At 40.2% G+C, this 19268-nt stretch overlaps 1 protein-coding gene across 1 annotated transcript in view; it reads left to right on the top strand.

Moving 5' to 3' along the window:
* mapkapk2a (MAPK activated protein kinase 2a) overlaps window positions 1–19268 on the top strand; it is a 40821-nt gene that overhangs the window by 16609 nt on the left and 4944 nt on the right. The window contains exons 2-7 of the mRNA XM_031323066.2: window positions 8073–8212; window positions 16990–17054; window positions 17358–17437; window positions 18035–18161; window positions 18288–18363; window positions 18452–18576. Of these exons, the coding sequence (XP_031178926.1) occupies window positions 8073–8212; window positions 16990–17054; window positions 17358–17437; window positions 18035–18161; window positions 18288–18363; window positions 18452–18576 (613 nt within the window). The remainder of the gene's footprint in view (window positions 1–8072; window positions 8213–16989; window positions 17055–17357; window positions 17438–18034; window positions 18162–18287; window positions 18364–18451; window positions 18577–19268) is intronic.

Raw genomic sequence — 19268 nt, 5'->3', positions numbered from 1 at the left:
GTGAGAGTAAAAAATGACATAGCATTATTTATAATACGTTTGTTTGATTCACAGTTGCTACATATAGTGTTTTGACCTCGACAACCCAACTGCATTTCACCGCAAACTTGCGACTAGTTAACTTTCTAAAGCAGGCACAATCGCTTTTTTGCTACGAGTCGGGTTGGTGATTGTGAATGTGTGATTGTGTAAAGGTGTTCACGAGATAGATACCAATCTTTTGTGTGAAACTTGTGAATTTTGCCAGCCGTCTTCTCTCCTTTACGGAGACAGACGCTGTGCGCACGGTGGGCTCGATGGTGTTTTAAGCCTCCAACGCTGCCTTACAGGCAACTAACCCTCACCTTAACACTAAACATAACTTCTTTGACATAAGGACATAACCATTGCCGCGCTGCCTGAAAGCACCAAACACTCTACGGTGGGAGGAGCTGTGTGTCTGTGTATGTGAGCGAGACACAAGTGACCGAGAGATGGAGGAGAGCAGGGAAAGGAAATGCAGAAGAACGTGTTTATAAATAGCGTTTAAAAAAATAATAACGAAATGCAATGTGCGGCGGCTGGTGTTGATAGTGCGGCGCATGTGTGGGAAACACTGGCTTTTTTTCTTACAGCGGTGAAGAAGCAACGCATCACTGCAATAGCGAATGTACACAAAAAACACACAATACATGATTAATACCAGTGTACACACACATACACACGGGTATCTGTTGGTCTTGTGGCCTAGCAGATGTCTTTAATCAGATCATGTCCTACTAACACACAAACATGTTTGCTCTTCACTGAGTGCACAATGAACAAATCACATACACAAAGAGACACCTTCTCTTATGTTATTGTTAAACACTTTTGTCAGGTTAAGCGGCTTTTCTGATTGAGCCAAGCTTGACCTGTCACCCCTCAATAATCTTTCCTCCACAGAATTTCACTGCCCCATCACCATATCGACCCTGGACTTTTCTTGGCTCATGAGTGGCAGGTGGAGGATTGGTGCCCCTCCAGCTTACTCCCCTCCCACCTCCCACAGTCATGCCTCGGGCTCGGGAGCTTTTGTAATTGCTAGAGGAAGTGTATTGTGTACCCATCTGCCCCCCCATCTCCCTCTTTCTCCAAAAGCTTCACAGTTTCCAACAGCAGATGTAGGTCTATGCAGTCACACAAGCCCCAGCAGAAATCATGGGGGTGTGTTCTCGTGCGCATATACGATTGCGCATGTGTTAAGAAGACGGTGTGAAGTCTTTGTTGCCGGAGGGAAGTCTGCTATAGTTAGATGTGGTAATACTAGTTTTGTCGCATGATTCTTGTTTCCAGTGCATGCATATATCTTATCTTTTAGTTCCTCATCAGGGCAATGACAGTTACACCAGGGTAACAATTCTGAAAAATCTCAAAACTTCCTTGTGCATAACTGAGCAAACTAAACTTTTTTTTTTTTAAAAAGATTATTTTTTTTGGGGCATTTTTAGGCCTTTATTTTCACAGGACAGATGAAGACATGAAAGGGAAGAGAGAGTGGGAATGACATGAAGCAAAGGGTCAAGGAGTAAACGTCTATAAACCTATAAAATAAATCTATAAAACTAAACATTTGTACATTACTTACTATTATTTATTAGTTAGTGATGTCAATTGAGACAGCATTGCAGTTGATGCAAAGACCTAAAGGCTATTAGCTAGCAACAATTTGGCAAATTTGAATCCGACGATTCTTATTGTAAATGTGTTTGTGTGTAGCCTTAAAATCACGAGTCAAAGAAACCCAATGTGCAATAAGACATTTGACAAGTGTTACTCATCCTTCCACACACACAGATGTTTAAGAGAGTTTATCTGGCCACTTGCCCCCACATGGACCCGATGTGGTGCTGTTGACTCAGTTGTGATTCCAGATGCAGTCAGGCAGGCAATATCTTTGGGCTAGTAGTGCTTAGCAAATGCTGAGCCTGTGATGGTAAGCTATAAGGTAGGGGAGATAACAGAACTTTGAACAGAGAAAGGATTTTACAATAAAAACAGCACTTTGAGGAGTTTTTGAACATTTTTTGGATGCATCAGTTTTTTATGTCCAGAATCCTACTGCGTACATGCAGATGAACAGTGCCAGTACCCAGAGGTCCCCGTTCACCCGCCGGTAAAACTGTGCTGGATGACTCGCGTCAGCTGGTTGAAAATCTGCGACTTTTCCTCTTTAGCGTTCACAACACACTCTTAGTTGCGTCATCCTCCCTAGCTCCACCCTCTTGTCCAAATACGGTCACGGCCAAAATGCAAACTGCTGGCTTCAAAACAGCAGTCCACAAACCAATGGATGACATCATGTCTATGCTGTCAGTGCTGTTGGTGTTTTCAAACACATCTTTCAGACGAAGATGGCATGATTTGAAATGGAGGACACTATTTATAAATGAGCCTGATAACCACCAACTCTCTAAAGACGCTAATAATTTCATTTTAACTGCATGTAGCTATTATGGCTGATCTTTGTGAATTGGACTGTTTTTGCAACAAAACTAATTTAAGGGGCCAGTTTTGCGCCTAATGTATGCATATTATATAATTAGACGGCTTTGAGAAGCCACAAGGCAGCACAATCGTTTTTCTGTCAGTTTTGGCAATCAAACCATTTTGGGCCCTGCACAGTTCAATTTCTGTGACATTATCAAGTTGCACATCAATGATAAAACTAGGGAAAACAATGTCATACAGTGCTTAAGATTTACATACATACATTGTTATATTATTACATATTAGATAGTAGGGCTGCACGATATGAGGAAAATATCTAATTGCGATGATTTTGACTGATATTGCAATATGATTCCCGATATTGGAGGGAATGATGGTTTTTGTATCATTCTCATTTTCATTGAAAATTATTAACATTGAAAATATTGCGCCCTCCTACAATTTGGATATTGCACTAGTCCATATTGTGATTTCGATACAATTGCGATTAATTGTGCAGCCCTATTAGATACATTGTTATGGCACAGATGCTGTGGCCACACCAACAGTTAACTGGAGAGATACCAGATACGTCATCAAGCTGTTTGCGCTGCAGCGCAGTGTGACTATTTGAGAATATTTTTTATATATTATTGTGCAGAAAATGCTGCTGTTCATTCCTGCAATTTAAACTTTTATAAATCCATTTATATCATTCATATCTGTAGCGGAAGAAGATATACCTCCCAGTAGTAAAATAATATTGTCGGATAAATGGATTATCACATTTACCACATGATTTTGTGGCTCAGTTTCATTGTCAAAATCTTTGTAAATTATCTATTTTTACTGTTTAAAATGTACACAACATTTTTGGTACTTATGTCAATACATTATAGAGGGTAAAAGTATCACAGTGCATCAATTTTGTCAATTGCCTTTGTATCCAAAGGGTCATTTGTCTTTTTGGGTGTTTTTTCACTCTGCTGTGACGCAGAAAATAAGACCCACCCTTGTTTGTTCTGTCCCAAAGGGTGGTTGAACTGTGCTGTGTGTTGACTGTTGAGATAAAGCAGAGAATAGTACACCACTACGCCATCCCAACTCTTCTTGGTAACAAAGACGGTCACTTTTTATTGGTCAGTCACTCACCCCACAATAGGGAAGGGAATCACCAGGGGCCCCAACGATACAATTTTATCACCATACTTGTGTCACTATACAATATTGCGATTTTAAACATATTGCGATACTCTGCTATATATTGCAATGTATTAAATTTTTTTTCCAATGCCAAATTATGTCCCCAAAGGAAAATTTGTCAACATCTGTTTTATCCAAAAAGATAAATGTCTCTGCACCACCTAGTGGACTGAAAAAGCAATTGATTTTATCATTCTAGTACCAAAAAGTTTTCATGTGCAATGTATATAATAAATGCATCGTATTTGCTGTCTCTTTTTCCTCTCGCTTTTCTCTCACACAGCCCCTACGCTAAAGTCCGACACCGCTCACCTTGCTTCACCACTCAGGCATTGATGTCACTTACTCGCCTGCCGTTCTCACTAATGCCTCAGTGTTTCCTCTGTTGATTGGCAAGTGGCGGTCCGCCACGGTTAGAGAAACTCCGCTCTCAGCTACTCTGGCAGTAGCTGCATGAACTTCCTTCGGGACATTTTACAGCTGGTGCACTCCTTGGAGAGGATGTGCGCAATGATTCCAGCCTGTTGAAGCATGGATAAAGTTATATGAACACGTAGACAGCTACTGGCCATCTACGTCTACCGCGCCTTTCACAGAGTGAGCGCCCAGTGCTTTTCTTCTGATTCAGAACAGAGTCCATCCACTCCATAGTAGCCTACGTTACCGACTCTGGCTTTGCCTTCGGCCCATCGGTGATGCCCACACTTGTTACTTGAGACCGCTAGTTATGTTTCTCTGACAGAGACTATGATTATTACTAAGCAACCAAGATGCATCTTCAACCACACAAAAGATTAAAAACAAAGCCGCGAAAATCTGAGCGGTCAATATGACCGTGTATGGCCGAAATAGGTAAAAGTGACTGTATTTTCTTTGCCTTTTGTGTATGTATATAAAAACAATTTTAAATGAAAATACAGACTCTTTTAGGAAAAATCAGGTACCAGCAGGATTGTATTTTTTTATTTAGCAAAGTTATTACACAAATAAATTTCAAAACGGTCAAAATGACCATTCTGGCCGTTCTAGTGTTAAGGAACAGGCCACAGGGGGACCATCTAGCAGCATGTATGCTACTCAGCATCAATGGGCCACCTCTTTCTGAATTCCCCTATAACCGAGCCTTGGAGTTATTTTTTCAAAAGCCAAGAAAAATCAAATGCACACAGCAAGGCTGCCAACTTTGCCACTGAGGCAAATATGCAATTATTTTCATTATGAATGGTTTCATACTATAGCCTACTTTGGGTTTTTGTTTCCCTATGAAGAATTTCTTGTAAAATTCATTTTGTAGACCTACAGTTCCTCAAAAATACAGTTCAATCAAAACAAAATGAAAATATGCCTCGTGTGTGAATAGAGGTGAATAAATATATTTGTTTGTGTTGCAGCGAAGTGTCAGTTCCGTTTAATATGTAAAACATTTGGCGGCGGGACGCGGGACTGGGGGGGTGGGTTCCAACAGATCTGCCCCCACTGCTAAAAAAAAAATCCTAAAGGAAACACTGTGCCTGATTTACGCTTCTGTGTTACGCTACCCCATGGATGTATTAAGCGCACCCCTCGCAACAACGTCCACAAAAGATGACCAGTAACCTGTCAGTCTGTGTAGGCAGTAGCACATGTGTCGCGTATGGTCACGTGACTATCAGAAGTGTAAAGGGGTTCAGAGCATGCAGACTGAGGTTGTACTAAATATATTTTGTAACTTAATCACTAGTTATTATATTACACCCATCTTGAATGTGATCGTTTATAAGGGCATACAAAATGTATTAATTTAATAAGAATTTGTATTTAATTTTTAAACTAAATTGTTATTTTAAAAAGTATTGCACATTTTAGTTTATGTATTACTTTGTTTAATTTTAAATGTTCAAGTTAAAAAATACACATTTAAAAATGTTAGTAGCTCATTTTCTGCATTTTCCTTGATGATCAAGTAAACTCATGATACCATCATATCGCAACTGTAATTGCAGCATTGTAAATCGCAATATGACTTTTTCTCCAAATCGTGCAAGACAGCCCCTACGGTTTGGCACGCATGTGAACTGCGGATTATTTGCAAAGTTTAACCATAGTGGCAAATATAGTTTTACTTCTGCTGACGACGTCGCCTCGGTAGCTTGTTCAGGTAATAGGCAGTCAGGGCAATGCCGATGAATTGGTCGAAAACTCCACCCAGACAACGCTTGCTGCAGTTGCAGGCTCGCTCATGTCCTCTCACTGTGCCTTAAAAATCAGAAAGCATGTTTTATCACTAAAAGTTATATTAAAGAAGTAATGCTTCCAAAAATAAGAAGGTAGGGGAGAAGTCTATAACTGATCTGCAGCTTTACAGTAACCAGGTTACCACAGTGCATGTAAACGCGTTGTCTGGCCAATGTAACCTGTTTTTTCCGAGTAATCTGGTTTCTTATGTGCATGTTAACATACTTTTGTGTGCCAGGCCAGACAGCATACTTTGAATACTCTGGCTCTCCCAGCTCTCATTGCCTGCTGGAACGATGCCCAGTGTTGTGTTGTGACCGTGGGTAGAGTTGGAATGTAATACAGCACACCATAGACCGATGATGACTCATTGTCAAAGCTACAAGGCTGAATTCTTCCCATTGACTGACGAGGATATTTTACGGTTTCACTTGTGTTATTGTATATCGTACGGCATAAATAAATCTGAGCAAACGCTAGCGCTTAATTAACATTAAATTGTCACTTGTACTTCACAACATATACTATGAGAGGCTGTACTACTGAACAGTTGTACAAATCTACTATGAGTCAATTTCTTCATACCTTAAATACTGAATTATTTGTGTTTTTGATATCTTCTTTAGCAAAGGAAAACTAAAGTGTGGCCTCTGCTTTCCAAGTAAATAACACCAAAAAAGGATGATGGCAGTCGTAGAAAATTGCATACAAAATGAATATGCATTAGGCCTATACGCCTGTAACAGTTATTTAATTGTCTAATAGCAATTTTTTGAAGTAATCAGTTTCTTTGTTTAACCGCAATTAATTGCTAACATTTGCTCAGGTCCTAGGGTGTATGACTGTTGATGGTAATTGTTGATTTTGTTTAGATATGCCAAATTGTATTTATATAAGTGATTATTGGTCGGACCGTTGAGCTGTGCTAGCTAGAGGCACCTGTCACTTGTTGCCATGTCAACTCTAAACATCCTGGGCTGTAGTGAGTCAAGCCAGAGATATTGAACCCTTGTGTTTCTGGCACAAAATCTGCCCGACAAATCCGCTGATTTTATGTTCATTTAAGAAAAAAATACTTTTTTATGATAATAAAGAGGCTTGATTTACTTTATAGGCCGTGGTCACATAACGGTGATATAACCAAAAGATGTATCCTGGAATTCATTCAAAACTTGAATTTGTTTGAAAAAGTAATAAATAAATATTTTTAAGTTGGACTGAAAGAGACAATTATATAGTTAATCGCAATTATTACTGAGACAAGTTGTTACAGCTCTACCTATACCTTCATGTTTGTTTCTAAATTCAAATAAATTCTCATTACAGTCTGTTTTTAAGGTGTAGCTGTGTAATCAATATGGTCTCCTGTTTGACAAGATGGTTATCTTATATTTACTCTTTGAGACAGGCTGAAGCTCGTAGTTCAGAAGTCCAGGCGTATATTTAACTGTTTTATTACTGTAAAGGAGACAGCTAGTTTCCTGTAATGATCACTGTGGCATTTGCTGTTATTTACAAGGTAAGGTCATAATACATGACCCTGTCCAAAGTAAGTTCTTCTGTTTATTAAACCCAATTTTAAAAACTCATACTTACCGACTGCTTTATTTTACCAATATACCCACAAAAAATTGTGAGCAGTGCAATACTGAATTTAATTACACCTGGCCATAAGGCCTGAGTCATGCCAGGTACCACGAGGCCAGGGTTCCGGAGTGTCCTTGAGCAGCATGCTGAATTGCGTGTTTCAGAAATATTTCTCTGCAACTGGCCCTCTAGTTTGACTTCCTGGTGTCGAGTAAGAGTAACATTTTACTGTTAGTGATTAATAATTAAGCAGCAATGGATTAGATAAATATCATTTAAATTGCAGGTTCTTTTGTTGAATGGTGTATTGACCTAGTGACACACAAAGAGGGTGCTACATTCACAAAAGACCAAATTGGAAAAACTCTACAAACATATTTTCAACATTCTGCCAGCTGATGGCAGCACTGCACTTCTGTTAAGTGCATTAGTGTGTTATTAATCTAACCATGAGACAGATTACCTGGGGTCCAGTTCTTTCACATTGCCCAGTAATCATTATGTGAAGGAAATGGGCAATTAAACAGTAGTGGTAACTTGTATATTTTATAATTGGAACTATTATGTTTATATTTGATGTGAGTCAGCCTCACCCTCCTTGTCTCTGTCCTTCTGTCCAGATGCTGCAGGATTGTGCCAAGGCCCGTAGGGAGGTGGAGCTTCACTGGAGGGCGTCACCTTGTGCCAACATTGTGTGCATCATTGATGTCTATGAGAACCTCTATCAGGGCAGGAAGTGTCTGCTTATTGTCATGGAGTGGTGAGAGCACGTTCACAGTGACACACACTAAAATACACCTTATGTAATGGTGAATAAAATGTTATAATAAATGAATGCAGCTCATTATCCTCCTGTCAAAAAACTTTTAAGCACATTTTTATCAGATGTTTGGGTTGGTCAGTTCAATGTGTCAATTCCCCTGAGCAAAAGTGCAGTGAAAAGTAGGGCTGTAGCGATACACTAATCTCACGATACGATACACGATATTCAGCTCATGATACGATATATATCACGATATTCAGCCAGCGATACGATTCGATACGATTCGATATAATTCGATACACTTACATCATTTTCTGAAAGATTTAAAGGGGACAGTGATTTTGGTGACATCTTGTGAGTGTTCCATTTACTTGGATTTAATTAATTGAACTGAAAACTAAAAACATCAATTACACAATATATGTCTGACTGGACAGAGAGTCTACAGCTTGCAAATGCTGGAAAAAATGAATCAAAGATGTGTTGCGAAAATTAGTTCCATTTATTGAAAGCTTACAAGCCTTTGAAAAGTAAATAAAGTACAGTATTGCAATTAACAATGGAGAGTTAGAAAGTGCAGCAAGTGGCCTGTTCTCAACAGTTTCTTTGACAGCTTTTTTTTAGCTTGACACTGAACATATGAGGTAGCCAGTCTAGCCACCAGGTAAGTAAACATAGTACCATGGCTTCTCCTCAGAACACACCGAAGAAACGCCGACTTGAGCGTACGCTCTGCGCGTGCGCAAAACACGTAATACGTCTCCATAGCAGCAGGCGGCGCTGCTCTGTATTGTTTCCATTAACAGTCTGATTGTTTCCCAGAAAATGAGAACCGGCAGCTGATTGGACGAATGCGTCACGTGGTTCTTTTTTCTCCGGAAATTCACAGCCAGACGGTCATGGCGGTTTGTTCAGAATACGATCTCATATTGTACTAAAATAGTTCACCGAAACGTGTTTCTGAAAACATTTTAAGAGAGAAATAGGCCATGCAGTTGCTGAATCTGTCTTCATTTCAGATCGACAAAGGTTAGTTTAAAAGATTTTCGTCAGATTTTGAGAGGCTCATCCGCTCCCCATTTCCGGCTGAGTCCCGACTGCCCTGTCTCCGACTGAGCATGTCAAATCAGCCAAAATGAAGGCCGACGGCTCCTCGGACGGACGACGGCACGGAACACACTGAACAGACTCGAGTCACTGACCTCGCCAGATGGTCCGACGGCTGATAATCGGCTCTGTGTGTCAGCGCCCGTAGACGTCGGCGTCTGTGTAAAGTTAGTATGGGTGGTGATGGCGCAGTGGATTCGACACATGTCTTTGGTGTGGGAGATCTGGGTTCAATTCCCGCTGCGATACATCAACCAATGTGTCCCTGAGCAAGACACTTAACCCATAGTTGCTCCAGAGGTGTGTGACCTCTGACATATATAGCAATTGTAAGTCGCTTTGGATAAAAACGTCAGCTAAATGACATGTAATGTAAAGTACGGGTAACTTGCTCTACAGCGACACTAGCGGCTGGCTGACCAAATCGCTCTTCCTGCAACGCGAACGGGGGGTAAACACGGGGGATTTGAATGGGACTTATGTATTGATACTCGCGGCTTAAAAATCAATACTTTCTTGGGAAAAGAAATATCGATTTATATCGCAGAATCGATAAAATTGCTCAGCCTTAGTGAAAAGCATCTTGCCTTCTCAGTTCTTCTAAGCACAGTTCAGCCAGGTAAATTATTGTAAATGTGTAGTGTACGACCTTAGTTGAAAATGACCCATTTCTTCTAAACGAGCCTAGAATCTTTTCCTTGCCTTTGTATTTCCGCAGCACTTTAAACCACCAAACCCCATCAACTTGTCACACGTGCACTCATTAGGTCTGTGGTTACTCCACGGCACGAGGTCGTGGACCTGTCTGCCTACACACTCACATGAAAAAATGCTGCAGCTGATGACTAATTTCCTTGAGAAAATGCCAATAAAGAAAAGTAGTTCTTCTGATGAAACTAAAACATTTCCTTGAATATCACACACAAGAGAAGTTTGTTTGACTTCTGACAATGCAGAAATCTAGCCAGTATGATGACATATATTTTGCTGTTTAAGTAATCTCTCATGTTGTGTAAAGGGTCACCATGTCACTATGTCAAGTCACTTTGATTATTTAAGAAATTCAGTGATGTCCTTCATTAAGATAAATATGGGCATTTTATTTCATTGTTAATCCCATATGCACCATCCTTGAAGACTTAAATACTCAACAGCACACCAAATTTGCAGCAGGAAATAGTCCCCAACAAATACACTATTTACTCTAGTGTGAGCTATGTTTGCTAAAAACTACATTGCCCAGCTGTTTTAGGAAATTACTCAGGCTTTTTTTTTTTAAAGGACTATATTTTTGTGACATGTTTTTAAAGATGCATGTCTTCAATAGGCTTGGGGCTGAGAGCCACAGACAGGCACTGGAATTCAAAGTATTGAGAGACGTAGTAACTCGTAGTTGTTTTTAAGGGATGCACTGATTATAGATTTTGTTGGTACGATTATAGTCTGAAAAATAATCACGGTTTCACAATGATTATGCAATTAATTTCACTGCTAATGTAAGAAATTACATGAACACTCTATATTTTAATGTTATTTATTGCTGCATTTTGAAACAGAAATAAAATCCTAACCGTTTTGAATGTTTTGAAAATGATTAGGGATCGACCGATATGGATTTTGTTTTTAGTGGCGATACCGATTTCTTTTTTTCGTCAGCCTTAGCCGATGACCAATACGGGCTGCCGATTTTCTTGAGCCGATATTTGGAGCCGATACTGCTTTTGCTGCCTCAATTTAATTCATAAAAATGTAAACCCTGCCACGCTGGATTTGTTTTCGGAATCTGCTCTGCCGTTTCTTTAAAAATAATAAACAAACACAGATCAGTGTCACTTCTGCAATCATCTTACATTCATACCACCCAAATTATGTGTGCAATGTGCATCATATGGATGGGTGCACTGCATATGGTTAACTATGCAAGGGTAAAAAGGCTTTCATCAACATCTACAACACAGCTTTGATGATGCATTGCTTGCTGACATATTATAAGACAGATATAATCAGGTCATCACAAAATGTACTTTGTCAACACATTTAAATAATTTTAAGAAAACAATAAACCTAAAAAGTAGCCATTGAAATAAAGTGCTTGCTTTGTAATTTAAGACTGCCATGGGGAGATGCGCTGCATGTTGCCAAGGAGTAAATGCGATGGAGAGATCTCTTTGCAGCCTTATGTCCCACAGGGGATGAAGAGGAGGAAGTAATGTTTAGTGTTAACGTCAGAGACATGTTTGAGCTGTTGCGGAGTTTACGACTCAAATGTAATGCTATCGTCAGCTCGCTCACTGTAAATGCAAACTTCGGCTTCTGACTCGTTAATGTTAGCTGTCTCCTGTAACGTTAACATTAAACAGGCTAACGTTAGCTAACTGGAAACGTTAACAAGCTAACAAACACTTAACAACAACATTAAAGCAGCCATATTATGCTCATTTTCAGGTTCATAATTGTATTTTAAGGTTGTACCAGAATAGGTTTACATGGTTTAATTTTCAAAAAACACCATATTTGTGTTGTACTGCAGTGCTCTCTCTCACTGCTGCAGATCCTCTTTTCAGCTGGTCTCTGTTTTAGCTACAGAGTGAGACCTCTTTTCTTCTTCTTCTTCTTCTGTACTATCTTTGATTGCACTGCACATGCCCAGTAGCTCAGATGTAGATCATGTCAGCTAGCTAGCTCCATAGACAGTAAAAGAAAGGCTGTTTCTACAACTTCGGTCAGTTACAAGGCAGGATTAGCTGGGAGACTTCTAAATGAGGGCGCACATGTAAGTAGTTCTTTTGTAGATTATGGTGAACTTGTGTGTGTTGTAGCAGTGCTTTGCTATTGAGAACGAGGTAGCATGCTAGCGTTAGCATGCTAGCGTTAGCCATAGCGTTAGCATGCTAACGCTACGAGCTAATGGTTGCGGTTAGCCTGCTCGTTTCGGCTTGTGACGTCACAAGCCGTGCCGATTTTGAACAGCTCACCCAGAGACTGAAGGCAGGACACGTTCAGAAACCGTATCTCACTCTAAACAGCATGGATGGATTTTTTTCAAAGTTTGTATGTGTGTGGAAGCACCAGAGACACAACATAACACCCCAAATCCCAGAAAAAGTGATTTTTTCATAATATGGGCACTTTAACAAATAATTAAAGCTGCAAGCAGCGATGAACGGGCCTCCGCCCCTCCCAGCACATCGGGGTACTGGCGGGATACCCCGGCGATGTACTTCAAATTTTGCACATGGCCTCAGCGGAGCATTGGGGACAACTGTGCCCAGTGTTGTCAACTGGAATTGAATTCCACGTTGCAGCTGTCCTGAGGCAGGGTTTCCCGCAGCACTTTGCAGCTAAGGCGGCCGCCTTAGCAACACCAGCCTGCCGCCTTAACTACGGCGTCAAAATCGAAAGAATTGTATCTTTCGGTGCCAAATTTTGGTTCCAAAAAGCGTCTGAGCGCGTAAGTGCAAGCTTATCTGTCCTCTCTGCATTTTGACAGAGAGTGGAGCTCCGACACAGACACACACGCGCGTGCAGACAAACTGTTGGCTCTGCAGTTTTGTTGAAGTCACAGTGAGTCACGACAATGCCGATAAAGTGGTTTCAAGTGTGGTTACAGTTTTTCAAAACTTCACGCAGGCAGCGTTTGCTGCAATATGATATTAATGGAGAGGTGAAAGCGGTTGCTGTTGACGTTACACTTCCTCTGAGACAAACAGGCGCAACAGTGGTTTCTAAGCCCTGATGACTGACTGACAGGCTGAGGTTGTAAGGCAGGCTTTACTTCTACAGCACCTTTCAGCAACAGCAAGGCAATTCAGTTACATTCCTTGGCACTTAAGTTAGTTCATTAGTTCAATGTTGACAACAGGGCATTCACCAAGTTTATTGTTAAAGGTTTGTGTCATTATGCAGTTTGCACTAAAAAGTCTTTGTTGTTTACATTCCTTTGCATTTTAGTTAGTTCAATATTAGCATGTACACAATGTCATTTGTTTATTTATTATTTATAATATGTTCATGTTGTGGCAAAAGTAGCTGTATCTGACTGGCGCACCCCTATTGAAAAGCACAACCAGTTTTATTAATGTTACTCTGAGTGAGTCTGACGGCAAACCCCACCCTACCACTGTAACTAACAAATTTTCTGCGGGAAACCCTGTCTGAGGTCGGGGGCTGGCTCTGTGTTTTCCTGTTGTTTGCTAACTTGATGTAACGCTAAAAAATTGCAGCAGTAAGTTATCCCAACACGGAGAGCCACTGTCACTCTGACAGTCAATACCCGCGGTGACCCGCCCGGAGTCTGATGTGCTGTGTGTGCACAAACGCAAATGTTTCTGTTTTCATTGAGGTTTAATAGGAATTGCACACACTGCTACACATAACTTTCAGTCAGTTAACACTTGATGTAGCGGAGCCTTTACGATTAATTAACCGTGATGTTTTAAAGCGCGGCTAATAGTGAAATCGGTTAACAGCTGCACCCCTTTTGTTTTTTAATTAGAATGGTTGACACTAACATAAAATGTTGAACATCTCCAGCCATATCCTTTAACAGTAGTCTACTGTAAGGAGTCTGCATTACACAGTCCTGCAATAAATTCTACCAATATGACATTTATCATATTCAGTTTTGGTCAGAGATGTTGATTCAACTCTGTTGTTATTTTGGAGGCTGTATAGTGTTTTGCTGTTGAATTGTGTTACATGTGTTACCTCTGGGACTTTTAATGTTGCCATCTGCTTTTGTTTTTCACCTGTCAGCACATAAGCCCCTTTCACACATGCACTGCAACACTGAACTTTTCTACACATTACCCAGAGGAGCTGTATGTGAGAGCGCAAATGTCTGAAATAGTTGGACTGGACATTAAACAGACCCTTCCAGCTCCCTAGTACAAAGTCTGTGTAATGTCCGATTGAGCCTATGTGTAAATAGAGCGGGTCATTGTCCGAAGTATTCACAGCGGGCAAGCGGGTGTGTTCATGACGTTTCTATCATGTGGCTGACGTGAAACCGGAAGAACACAAACATCCAAGGGTGAGGAAGGGTGATTTACAAGAAGACCCCAATGAAAATATCTAACTCGAGAGATGAAGAGATTCTGAAACTTCTGTCAGAAGGGGCCGGCACTGAAATCGGCAGACAAATTCAAGGGACGGCAAATGACTCCGTTGTTTAGGGCCAAATTATGAACAGGCTATGTGACTGCGGTGCAGTGTTGTAGTCAAGGCCACCTAAACCGAGACCAAGTCATTACCAAGATCAGAGTGTATCAAACCAAGACCACGGCAGGGCGAGACCAAGACCAGACCAAACAACTGAAACCTACAGTATACACAACTAGCTAATATGTATAGCTAATATTCGCTAAATCCCTTTGGGTGAGGGGTGAAGAGATTTGTGGAGAGTTTTGGTACAGAGGCAGATTAAAACAATTAGCTAGCTAGCTTTGCTAGCGTCACTTACACTTACCTTTCTTTATGCTTCCTTACTTGTGCAGATAAGTGGATTAGATGTTTTGTTAATAAAGTATTTAAAATAATATAATAAATAAAATGTTATTACCGACAATTTGGCTGACATCTCCCAGGCAGCCAGAGCTTCTTTTCCTGTCACCTACATTTACTAGTGCGTGTTAAGGGGGGTGGGGAACGGGGGTTAACAATAACACATTTTATACTAGTTATTGGTTGCATTTGAAGCAGGAAATTTTGCATCCAATCACAGTAATGTTAACACATAAATCAGACGATACACATACAATTTAGTGATATCCCTGCAGTTGTTGTCTTGACCGATCCTGAAATAAAATCCAGAGTCCTATTCATCCAAGACCGAGACCAGACCGAGTAAAAATGTGGTTGATTCAGAGACGAGACCGAGACCTTCAAAAAGTGGTCTGGAGACCAAGACCGGTCTTGAGTACTACAACACTGCTGCAGTGTAATGCGTGTCGTGTCCTACCTCCTGCATGCTCTACCCAGGCACCACTCCTTGCCTAAACCGAATGTAGTATTTCCAGTAAGTAATAACGTGTCTGACGTAGGCAGTCTCCTGTTGTGTGCTACTTGTGTGAAAGAGCAATATGAGAAAATGGCTATACTGTATATGCCCAGTTATTAAACTTTAGTTAACATTACATATGAAAAGTAGTTCTGGCAATGACTAATGACACTGATGAATCCACAAGCTACCAGGTGCAAACTATGTGCTATGTGTGAGTTATTATCGTGCCATTTCATATCATTAGAGCAAACAAACTTTTATTCAATGTATAAAAGCCATTTTATTACATCGTTAAGAGTCATCATTGTTCAAACAAGTGATTTTTTTTTTTTTTAAATCTGTTTTGGTGGGAAAACAGCTGATGTGTATTGAGTTTTTTTTTTCTAAACTGTTATATCTCCAGCGAGTACATCTCACCATCCCCTTGTGTCTCTACACAGTACACAAGATGTGAAAGAATGTAGAGTGAAACTGTCAGGGTGTTACAGGGTTCCTGCTGTGATGGTGTAAGATGTGCGCTCTTAGTACTTGGTACATAAGTATCTGTTGTGCTGAGAATTCACACTTCACTTCTAGACATTTTCAGAAACACAGGGTGGGGTCAAGAGAAATTCATCTCTACCTTTGACCACATAAGAAAATTGGCATACCAGTGTAAAAAACGTTAGCCTCACTGCTGGAGGTTTCTCACATTGCAATTATTTTGATATCAAAAATATGATGGATGGAGCTGCTGTCTGTTTGTCAGTATGCAAAATGCGAATGTGAATGATTGATTTTGAGAAGTTAAAAGTGTGCTGTGGTTTAGCAGGGCTGTCCCATGGCTCTTAGTCTGCTGCTGTTAACACATGCATGCCTGAAGAATCGGTCTGTTCGGTAATGCGCATGTAGTCACGCACACACAAAATTGGCATTGATGAGTTGACCTGAAACTCTCACAGTCATACTGAACTAAAAGATTAAATGAAACTTAAGTGCGTTGAGTTGGATTTTCTCATACTCATTCTCATACATCCACGTTAACAACCATTAGCTTTGTAACATTTTCTGTAATTCTTAGTCTTAAAACTGACCTTACAAAATACCTGTTTACAAATGTGCTTGATCTTTTAGTGGATTGGAGAATATAGAGTAACAATCCTAGTGTTATAGTAATGAGCCATGCTGTTTTCAGTAGTATTCTATAAAGTTTTGTAAGTTTGTTTGATACAGTAGGGTTTCTTAAACAACATTTTGACAATGCATCATCTTGTGTAGAAAACTCAATAATTAATTAAGTGATGACATTTTATATCCAAAAGGGCAACTTCACCCTGACATCATAATGTTGTGCAAAAACAATTGTCTGGCCATTATTCAACACCATACCTCAGGAGCAGAAGGAGAGATTGTGATAATATACTGTATTTTACATTTGGTCGGATACTGAATTGGTGACACTTACCTTGGGTGCCCACCTTGAAACTGTGGTGATTGTGTAGATGTGTGTAAGGCATCCACGTTTTGACAAAAAAATACCCTTAATGCTTTTATTAAATTGCTTCAAAGTCTGCACTACATATATTATGAGTCTGGACAAAGATGGATGTAGACTGCAACTTGAGTGGTTGGTGGAGGCATAAAACTGCAACACGGTAATTCTATATATAATTTTTTTGTTTTGCAGCATGGATGGTGGGGAGCTTTTTAGTCGAATCCAGGACAGAGGGGACCAGGCCTTTACAGAGAGAGGTAATAAGCTTGTGTTGACTTAATAACGATCACATCATTTCTTAAAATACTGCTGTATTTTATTACATGGCACACTGTTTCAGATAAAGTACTGCATCCACACAGACATAATACAAGTGGCACATTCTGACACCTGCTAAATATATAAAGTTCATTTTTACGATGCACAACATCAGGCAACCCCTATTGGTCTTTTATATTTGCTGCACAATGTTGAGATATATGACCAGTACGTCTGCTAAATAATGCAACATTCAAGTCACTTCTAATCTGTTAAAAGAGCTTTTGGTCTCTTTACTTTAGAGGCATCTGACATCATGAAGAGCATAGGAGAGGCCATTCAGTTCCTGCATGCCATCAACATTGCACACAGAGACGTCAAGGTTTGTATCGTAACATTGTATTATCACACTACTTGATAAGGAATTTCCTTGCTCTTTACTGAGGAATTAAAGGACAATTCCGGCGCAACACGTGCAACTCCCATACGTTGCACGGGGTTCGACTAGTCATGACTGGTTTTCAAGATGGCTCCCTCAAGTAAACATGAACGCGACTGTCTTTGTAATCTATCTTTTTAATTAACTATCTGTACACTTACAACGTTGTCAATGCTTCGGTTCACATTTAGGGACCCTAATTATGGTAACGTTAAAGTATGGTGATGTTTCGAGCCTTTTTAGTGTTATTAAATAGCGATTTAATTTGAGTGTCCCCATGCCCTACATACTAGCATTGTAAGCTAACCAGCGGTCCGCGGTAGCCCCGTTAAAGCTCCAAACTCATGCGATTAGCATGAAAACATGTCCCAGAGAGCGACAGAGTGGGTACACAGCAGTTAATAACCCCTAGGTTCGTTTTGCGCCGGAATTGTCCTTTAAAGCAATATCAGGGTTTTTTAAAGAAGACTTCCATAGCTGCAGTAACAACGCCATACCTCTTGTTTGTCTTCTGGCTGGCTTCTCGAATTCTCCCTGCAGCCAGAGAATTTACTGTATTCCTCGAAGAGGCCCAATGCCCTGCTCAAACTCACAGATTTTGGCTTTGCCAAGGAGACCACTTCACACAACTCTTTAGCTACCCCCTGCTACACACCCTACTATGTTGGTAAGGATCTGTTTCTGTGTGTACTCTCATAATCAACTCCACTTGTTGCTTATTAATAAACAGTTAATATTACATAATGTATCTGCCTTTCTATCCCATTTTTTATTCATTCCTTTCGGTCTGCAGCTCCAGAGGTTCTGGGTCCAGAGAAATATGACAAGTCATGTGACATGTGGTCGTTGGGTGTCATTATGTATATCCTGTAAGTCTGCTTTTTGCATTTCTGAACTTTTCATTACTTTAGATTATTACTTGGTGCTATAACTAATCATAATAATAACCATCAACAGGTTGTGTGGATACCCTCCTTTTTATTCTAACCATGGTCTAGCCATCTCTCCTGGGATGAAGAAGAGGATCAGGATGGGCCAATATGAGTTTCCCAACCCTGAATGGTCTGATGTATCAGAGGAAGGTCAGGCGACAAACATATCTACACTCTGTTTATATATATGGGCACTGGAGGTGTTGGATTTAAATTAAGGCTGTCAAAATAATACGTTAATTTTGATTAATTAATCTGAGAAAAAAATAACGCGTTAAAAAAATAACGCAGATTAATCCATTCCATATTGATCTTTGACCCGGAGCTGTTCTAGCCACCATTGGACTGTAAAATGAAGGAGGGAGATGAGAATGCGCTGCCTGGATCATTGATTGGAACATTTATTTATAAAAATCTTCTTCCTGAATAGGGTTGGGTACCGAAATCCGGTGCTAATACAGCACCGGTGCCTTAAAGCAGCCATATTATGCTCATTTTCAGGTTCATAATTGTATTTTAAGGTTGTACCAGAATAGGTTTACGTGGTTTAATTTTCAAAAAACACCATATTTGTGTTGTACTGCACCGCTCTCTCTCACTGCTGCAGATCCTCTTTTCAGCTGGTCTCTGTTTTAGCTACAGAGTGAGACCTCTTTTCTTCTTCTTCTGTACTATCTTTGATTGCACTCGCACATGCCCAGTAGCTCAGATGTAGCTCATGTCAGCTAGCTAGCTCCATAGACAGTAAAAGAAAGGCTGTTTCTACAACTTCGGTCAGTTACAAGGCAGGATTAGCTGGGAGACTTCTAAATGAGGGCGCACATGTAAGTAGTTCTTTTGTA

This window comes from Sander lucioperca, chromosome 6 (genome assembly GCF_008315115.2).
Source record: "Sander lucioperca isolate FBNREF2018 chromosome 6, SLUC_FBN_1.2, whole genome shotgun sequence".
Taxonomy (NCBI): Eukaryota; Metazoa; Chordata; class Actinopteri; order Perciformes; family Percidae; genus Sander; species Sander lucioperca.
This window is presented reverse-complemented; position numbering and strand designations above follow the sequence as displayed.